General features: G+C 49.5%; 1 protein-coding gene across 2 annotated transcripts; it reads right to left on the reverse strand.

The window, feature by feature from the left end:
• Window positions 1–1,189: 1,189 nt before the first annotated feature.
• On the reverse strand, window positions 1,190–7,986 carry DMRT2 (doublesex and mab-3 related transcription factor 2). Of its 2 annotated transcripts, XM_087822687.1 has the most exons (4): window positions 7,596–7,986; window positions 6,233–6,797; window positions 4,588–4,690; window positions 1,190–2,520 (listed from the first exon to the last, which is right to left on the reverse strand). In XM_087822687.1, the coding sequence occupies exons 2-4, from the start codon at window positions 6,758–6,760 to the stop codon at window positions 1,463–1,465; spliced, it is 1,689 nt and encodes a 562-aa protein (XP_087678813.1). In that variant the 5' UTR covers window positions 6,761–6,797; window positions 7,596–7,986; the 3' UTR covers window positions 1,190–1,462. The 2 variants fall into 2 exon arrangements, with proteins under 2 accessions (XP_087678813.1, XP_087678815.1); XM_087822689.1 differs by lacking the exons at window positions 4,588–4,690; window positions 6,233–6,797; window positions 7,596–7,986 and adding an exon at window positions 2,912–4,580.
• Between the last annotated feature and the right edge of the window lie 551 nt (window positions 7,987–8,537).

Genomic DNA, 8,537 nt, shown 5'->3' on the forward strand with positions numbered 1-8,537 from the left:
TGTTGTTTTTGAAACTGATGCTAATTTTAAGCAACAATTCCAAGAACCCCCTAGAGATTTACATGAGCTCATCAGTAGCAAAATCATTTTTAAATAATTTTAAATGTTTTCCAGAGCAAGAAACTCTTTAAACTGCCGAATTTCTTGGCACACTCCAAACACCCACCTAATGTTCTTGTTATCCAAATGAGAGCAGAGCTGAAAGTAAATTCACTCCACAGCAAAATTAAAAGGTGAGATACTTGGCTTTTGATTTTCTGTGTTTAAATGACTATAACATCTTAGAAATTAACTTGGGGTTCACAGATGAGATCTTCAGAGATAAATTTAATACTCTCACAAATATCCTACTCTTACTTTATCAACCATATATAATAATAACAGTTAACATTTTTTAGCAAAACAAGAGGGTAATAATGAATTGAAAAATCAGAGGGGAAAGGTTTAAGAATCTAGAAGCCACCCCCAATGCTGTGATAAACATCTGATGCCTTCACCAACTGGCAGTTGAAGTGATTTGAATAGTAAAAGCTTTTAACTCAGCAAAGAGCTACACAGAATATCTTCCATACTGGTGAAAATGTGATACACCGTGGACCAGTTGAGAGTCCCGGACCTGCCTCTAAGTGCCTGCTGTCACCATTCCTTAGGAAACAGAAGTAACACAAGAACTGGGAGAGGGTTCAACCATGTACCATCATGGTTTAAACTGACTGCACCTTACAAGGCAACCTGCTCTGGGCTCCTGGCAACCCCAAAATCACAGAATGAAGGTTCAATTGAGAAAGGAAGCTTGAGGCCCTACATACACATCTCCACAGGGAAGGACACTGGGACCCAGAGAGTTAAGAGATCCATTTCAAGAACTCATGTCATCTTATGAACAATATATTAAACTTGCTTTCTCTTCCATTTAATTCAACTTTGTCCAATTACAGGAAATTACACTTCTATAAACATGCAAATCTTCCCTGTGTTCTCCATAAAGCTATTTTTGCCTCAGTCTTGAATAACTAAATTTACATGCCCTCCAAAATGCAAAAACTAAGGCATTATAAGGGTTCTCCTCTGGCCCCCCAGTGATCATTAAGAGCACTTGAAAATACAAAGAATCATAGAAAAATAAAGATCATATTTCACAGAAATTAGCTTTTTCACCTAGACAGAGACAACTATTTACTTCAGCAAATACTGGGTCTTTTACAAGAGTGTCAATTTTATTGCTTTTTGAAATAATGTGTAAAGTGTGGAACTTTACAATTTGCACATAAGCAATTCCATCTTTAAGTTTAAATATGTGGTGAGAAGTACATGCATATGAATATAAATCTTTTAATCGCCATCATTTACATTAGAAATTTCTTTATACAAACATCTTAACTTTTTCCTTTCAAAAAAAATTAGCAACTGGTAAGAACCCTCTGAGACTGCAGGAAATCCAGCTTTCCATTTCAGCAGGCTTTCACTGAGAGAGGTGAGTGATGGCAGATGAAGGCCTCTTGAGAATAGACTCAACAGAAAATGACAGCGGTTCATTCACCGAGAGTTTTGTTCCAACTTGTTTGGCTACAAAAAGGTCTTTTGCGCATCTATCTATTGTAAATGTGTACTTCTGGTTCTCCTTGACTAAACACTCTCTGTGTTTCTTAGGGGCCTCTTCAAAGGCCTCTTTGACAAATGGTGTTTTCAACTCAGGACCTGATTTGTCATTAAGAGTTTGCTGGAATAATGAGTGGAATGGATTATGTTTAAGTGGCAGAGGGTGCCTCGTGCTTTCTTTGCTGATCTTGGTTAAGATGTGCCCTTGAGCTGCCACGGAGTCCGTGTCAACAACTGGAGAGAAATTCCGTCGGGGTGGGGAGAATGCAGACCTTTCAGGGACAGCCTGGTGACCCTGAAGGTCACTTCTTGAGGTCTGGACCTCAGGAGTGTGAGGCAGCACCAGAGAGCCTTCCAATTTGGGTGGCATCATGTCATGTTCTGCAGCGAGTCCATCCTGGACTTGTACTCCCTTCAAGTCCCAGCTGGCCCCAGGTTTCAGGGCTTGAACTGAGGTGGTGGTGTTTAGCAGGCACTGCTGGTAGAGGAGAGTGTCACTAATGGGGCCGCACTTGGGCCAAACTAAAAATCTTGAGGACAAGGGATACTGTCTGTAAGTCGTGGCCACACTGACATTAGAAGAAATTAGTTCCATATTCCCAGACCCTGAATACTGCATGGTTAGATCAAGGCAGGTGGGCAAAAAATTACAGAAGTCTTTGCTTGGCTGTTCCACTGGGGTGGGGCTGTAGGCACTTTTGTAGGAGTTGTATTCAGGTCCATGCACCATGCGGTTGGGCAGGAACAAGGCAGCAGCTTGGGAAGCTTCCAACATCTCCCTCTCTTTATATTCTCTCTCCAGCATAATGTTCTCCAACTCTTTATCAGCAAAGGCCCGCCTCTTCCTCATCCGATCACTTACTGGGGGAGGTAGAGGTAAGCTCCCTCCCACATAAGTCTCTGCTGGAATGGGGCGGTAGCCTAGAATAAGCAAGCATTGCACATGAAAGAGATTAACATCTGGGAAGAAAAAACTGGAAACCCAAAAGGTAACAGAAACCCTGCACATTGGCAGAACAAGTGTTTACAGTTCTATATCACTAACATTTTTATACAGAAAGCAAAAGTATTGGTTCAATTTAAAATTGTTCCCTTTGGGGGAAAGGATATGCATGTTGTAACTTTCTGTTTTTGTTGTTTTTGTAGTTATAAGTGTGTTTGTTTACTTTGACAAGTGTACTTTGCTGGCTGAAATTTTAATATTCTTCCCAGGCTCCTACACATTAAGAGACAAGGCTGCTGATCTTACTTCAATCAATGATTTATTACTATCTATGTCATCTTTTTCCATTATTAAAAAAGATATCTATACCTAGAGCTGATGTCACTTTTATTTTCTAAAGATGGCTCATTATGTACATTGTTACAGTTGGAGAGTAATCCAAGGAGAACTAGGAAAAAAGAGAAAGTTAAAGCAGATTAGTGAGGGGAAAAAACAGAAAAGACATAAGGAAGCAGAGAAACACAGGAAACTAAGAAGCGCTGTTAACTAGTCAAACAGATTCTGCAGTGAACACTGGGAACCAGGCTGCTACCCCTCACAACTAGTACAAACAAACAAAAGTGGGGGCCCTGCACGGAGATCCCCTGCCATATTGAAAATAACCACTCTAATACATTTTTCCCAAGCACTAATCATGTTGGCGAGATACCCACATGGTCCAACAAGCAATCATTAGAACGTAGATTAAGTCATTGCTCACTGTATGGAGTCAAAAACAAAGATAAGTATCACCACATACACAGGATTCCTGGTGTCATAAAATATTCTCCCCAAGCACTCACAACTACCAAATTTGTTTGAAGGATCCATTGTAATGTTTGTGTTTACATAGTGACAAGCCCATCACACTGATTTGCAAATAAAATTTGAAAATTAGTGTTTCCTTTCCTATAGTAAGTTTTTGCCAGGAAGTTATTTACTTAAATTTACTATTCCACTTCATCCGTCCACTTCTCAAGTTGCACTGGCACAATTTCAACTTATCAGTGTGGTCCCTACGGTTATACATCTGTTCACCCAGTTCGTAATCAAATTCACTTTTAATGCTTCAGAAACCCATTCTAAGGTCAGAAGCACACAGCACAGGGTAAGAAGACACAAACCAACTTTTTAAAGCCTGTCCAGAACAAGCTCAATTCAGAAGCCACAACAGAAAAAACAAAATTCAAATGTCTACTTTGAAAAAAAAAAAAATTTTTTTGCTTTTCAATTTGACTCTTCTGAAGCGAAAGTAATCAGAGCAAAAGTAAACTTTTTTCCCCCTTAAATAGTGAAAGGCAGTCAATATATTATTTATCAGATCAATAAATAAATTCCACGCCCAGATAGAGATGCTTTGAAAAATCGTAATATTTTAAGAAAAATGAATGTATCCCCGGGCTTTAGAGAAAGTGGAAACATGGAATTAGAAATTTCACACAGTTTAAATTCAACCTCAACTTTGCTTGTTTGATTCTACAATCTCAACTATCAAAACAATAAAATAAAGTGTGGAATAGCCACAATTAGAGATAATCCAGGGGAAATAGTAAAATGAAAAAGAGTGGGATTAGCGGTTGGATGGCCCAGACTAGATGTCTTTGTTCGTGTGGGTAGCTGTTAAACTCCTCACTTGACTACTCTATTTAGCTCCAGCAACTAAATAATTGTTTTAAATTAATTTCTTTCCAGGACATCTGCTCCGGGATCACTTGGCAGTGTATCTGTATACCACTCGCACTAGGGCAAATTTCACATGCACACCATGCTAACCCAGTCACTCTTAAGCAGACAACAAAATTACCAGTCACAAAAATAACAGGAGGTGTGTGAGATTTATTTTCCCACGCCCTGATTTCCTTCCTAGAGCAAAACCTTCTAATAAAAGGTGCGTTCCCCTCAGATTCCTCCTCCAGAGGTTAATAAAAATACCACACAGCCAGAATTAGGAGAATTGCTCAGGACCTGGTTTCAAAGGCTAAAGGGATGATTTCGCGTTGCTTTACCTTCTAAAATACTTTTGGCCAGCAAACTGGGTGCCCTCACTTGCCTCTGATACACAGCTTTGCGCTCGAAATTATTCTGTTTCCCGGAAAGCCCCTTCTTGTCCTGTAAATACAAGAAACATAATCAATAAAGCCATGAAAGAAAACGTGGGAGAGAAACCAGAACGAAAGGGTGTCAACAACCCTCCCCGTCTAAATGTACTTATTTTTCCTATCCCATGTGAAAACGACTCCAGATGACTTAATATTAGTACTCCTTAATTCAGGCCACCCACTGGTGAGTTGGACCGCCGCTTCCTCTGGGGCTGTTTTGCTAGGGTCATCCCAGATACACCCAGCAGCCAGAAGTGGGGGGACATCCCGGAGAAAGGAAATCCACGGTGGAGCAGACGGTGGGAGCCCGGCACTGAAAGAGTACCGCGTCCTCAGCGCCCAAAGGTAGCGCGAAAGGTACCCAAGGCCTGCCATCGGGCAGTGACCTGGGGCTGGTTTCTCCGCCACAGGACCGGTGGGACAGGTGCAGGAGCATGAGGCACATACGAGGGTGTGTATCTCTCAGGCTCTCCCTGGTCTGGCCGAAAACTCCGGATTGGGTGACTGGGGCTCAAGAAGGCAAACGAAACCTCTGGAGCCGCGAGGGACGCGGCACAAGGAGACCTTGCTCCACGACGAGACCCTGCTCCCGCCGCCACCGCCAGGTGGGTAGGCTTCTGGGTCCTTCTACACCCCGACCAGCCCAGCAGGCCGCCAGGGCGAGGAAACGCAGGGCCCGCGCGGTGCAACACCGGCCGCCGAGGAGGCTGAGTCCGAGCCCTGACCACGGCCACCTCGGGTTCCAGCGCGCACTCCCCGGGGCCCTAGGGAGGCCGCTTTCCATGAGGGTCACTATTTTCGGTGTGTACGGTGATCCACTCCCCAGCGCCTCCTCGCCAAAAAGTAAAATAAAAAATCTTCCCCCGCCCTGAGCTCCCCAGGTGCAGGAGCACGTGGAAATATCACGTTGGACGTTCAAGAAGCGCCTCTCCTTAAAGAAAATCCGGGCTCTCCTCACAGCCGGGGCCCCTCGAAGACCGGCGGCAGACACCCCCCCACCCCCCGCCGGCTTTTAGGTAGCTCTCGGGATAGAAGCTTCTGGCTGCCCGATCTTGACCTAACTTCGTACGCCCCTTCCGGCCTCATCTGTAAAATGGGCACCGCGTTCGGCCTGCGTTAAATGGCTGGGTCGGCGGAAGCACCCTGCGCCCCGCGCGCTGTTCTTTGTGATCAGCGCGAGCGCGGCGCCGAGCGGAGCGACCGCCGCCGGGGCCGCGTCCTCCGCTCTAACCCTCCCCCCAGCACCATCGAAATAAAATTTAAAATATAAAAGACAAAAAGAAAACGCTTTTCCCATAATGTCCCGCGCGGGCCTAAGCATTTTCAGGACTCCTCTATTTTTAACAGAAAACCTTTTCTACAAAGTTCCCCAGCGACGCCCGGGACGCGCTCCCTCCCGACCCTGCGCGACACCGCGGGGAGAGAAGTGCTCTCGCCACACGTCCGAGGGCGCGCCGGGCGCTCGAGGCCCGGGCCCGGGTGTGTGGGGAGCAGCCTTCTCCCTCGCGCTCCTCGACCCCCACGGCGGCCGGGCGGCCCGGCGGGTACGCACCTCCGTGGCCTGCTGCCTCCGGAGCGCCACCTGGGCGGCCATGACGCGCTGCCGCTCCACCACCAGCAGGCAGTTGGCGCACTGGCAGTCGCGCCAGCGGCAGAAGCGCTTGTGGCCCTTGAGGCAGGACACCACGCCGTGGTTGCGGCAGCGCGCGCACTTGGGCGTGCGGCTCAGCTTGCGCGGCTCCGCGCCGCCGCCCGCGCTCGCGCAGCGCTCCGGGTGCCCCGCGGGGCCCTGCGAGGCCTGGGGCGCGGGCGGCGGCCTCGGCGAAGCGCCTCCGGGCTGCTCCGGCCGCCCTGGCGCCCCGGGGGACGCGCCTGCCTCCTCGCCGTCGCCCTCGTCCTCCACGTCGTCGCCGTCGTCGTCCTCGTCGTCCTCGTCGTCCTCGCCGTCCCCGTCGGCCGGCGGCGGGCTGGGCCCTGGCGGCGTTGGCGGCGGTGCCCCGCGGCCGTCCTCCTCCAGCTCCAGGCTCTCCACGTCGATCTCCCAGTCCCCCGCCGCCGGGCCCGCCTGCCCGTCGGCCATGGCGCTTAGCTGGGGCCCGCGCTCAGTCGCCTGCACTCTGGGAGACACGAAAAGACCCCAAAACCCACCGGCCGCGGTGAGACACCATCCCCAGGCCTTGGGCCCAGACCTCCGGGTCTGCCCACCGACAGTCCCCTTGAGGAGCCCGGTTCTTGACGCGCTCCTCACATCCAGGCCACAAGTGCCTGTCTTGTACCATTAGGGCCTCAGAGATCCCCATCCCAACAAGGTTCTTATCTATTAATTCTAAGTGCTCTGTGAGCACCTGACCTTTAACCGCAGCCCTGTCTGGCTGTAAGATCAGGCTTTACTGATCTCTCACACACACACACACACACACACACAAAGCATTGTGTCCAGCTAGACCAGCTTAGGCCACTTGTCAGGCTTCCCCACACCCAACGAGTTTGGCCATGATGCATATAAAAATGTCAATGTAAGAATTTTTTTCCTTTTGATCACACTGGCCCTTCAAACAGAGAGGTGCTGCCCTATGGCTCCCAAATGTCTCACATCCACCTCCACCACCATAAAGGCCCCTTCTTGGGCCTGGAGAGGATCTCTCATCCCCCTTTCCACCCAAGTTAATAAGTGACTAACAACCAAAGCGCAGGGCTGTCATTACAGCCCCACAGGGCCACGGGGCACAGAGATGCAGGTGCCCTTCCAGCATCAACAGTGCTTGGGCCGCGCTGGGCTGAGCGGCGCGGGCTCTATGCACGTAGGGCATGGTTTGCACTTTAAGGCAAGACTCCCAAGTAAAATAGAAAAGAAAAGGAAAGGTGATTCTCACCCTTTGCCCTCCCTGACACCCCAGCAACATCACAGCACTCACCAAGACTCTGACGCCCGGGCTAGCAGCCCAGGCAAAAGATATCCAGCCTTGGGACCTGGCTCTTGAACTGCTGGCTGTGCTTGCAAACAGAAATCGGGGCCGCCACACCCTGCCACGAAATCGGAGGCCCGGAGCCCACTGGATGGGGAGTTGGGAAGAAAAGGGATGGAGAAGGTGAGTCAAGTCCTTACGGCCTCGCCCCACACATCCCGGTCTCTGTAAAGATCAGATCAGTCCTCGGCAGCCCGGGGCGTTTCACTTCGCTGAAGCTACTTTCGGCTTCCTCGGCCCTAGGCTGGCGGGAAGGGTCAAGCCGCCCCTGCCTGGCTGAAACCGCAGACTCTCGCGGCGGGCGGCCGCACGCAGCCACCAGCGGCGCGGCGAACCCCGCTGCAGTCTCCTGCCGCCGCTCCCTTTCCTAGTATTATCCGTTCGGGCCCCTGAGCTTCGTGCCCGCTGATTGGCCAGTTGTCAGGCGGTGTGCACGCTGATTGGTCAAGGCGCGCCGACCCGGAGCTTCCCCCGCCCCCCTCCTCGCAGCCACGACGCTCCGCCCCGCCGGGCTCCGCCAGAAAACTCCCGCGCGGCCTTCGGTGCAGCCGGGTAGCCTGTACGGACGCTAAACCCGAAGCGTGACAGCGCCTGCGGAGGTGAAGTCGCCATTTATCTCCCGGACTAGGAAACAGACAGACACACTATTACGAATCGCGTTGTCCACAAAAGAAGGTAATAGACAGGGCAGAGAGAGAAAGGCTACTGTTGATCTCTACATTGGCAGCATCACCAGTATTTCTGCGACTCAATCATGAACCCAGATTGGGCGCAAAAATGAGGCCTCTTTAATCAGGTGCACGGCAGCATCCTACTTTCTTCTGCAAGGCTAAATCAATACTTATCTTGCACCGCAGTGCGAGGTTAGCAGACAAGTGACCTGTAGGTATT

This window comes from Miniopterus natalensis, chromosome 12, assembly GCF_054644295.1.
Source record: "Miniopterus natalensis isolate mMinNat1 chromosome 12, mMinNat1.hap1, whole genome shotgun sequence".
Classification (NCBI taxonomy): Eukaryota; Metazoa; Chordata; class Mammalia; order Chiroptera; family Miniopteridae; genus Miniopterus; species Miniopterus natalensis.

What these genes read in the sequence shown, in the direction of transcription:
- DMRT2 (XM_087822687.1), bottom strand. Translation starts at nt 6,760, where the DNA reads ATGGCCGACGGGCAGGCGGGCCCGGCGGCGGGGGACTGGGAGATCGAC. An exon ending in GGAGGCAGCAGGCCACGGAG is followed by an intron (nt 4,691 to 6,232) that starts GTGCGTACCCGC and finishes TTGTATTTACAG; the next exon opens with GACAAGAAGGGGCTTTCCGG. An exon ending in GGCCAAAAGTATTTTAGAAG is followed by an intron (nt 2,521 to 4,587) that starts GTAAAGCAACGC and finishes TGCTTATTCTAG; the next exon opens with GCTACCGCCCCATTCCAGCA.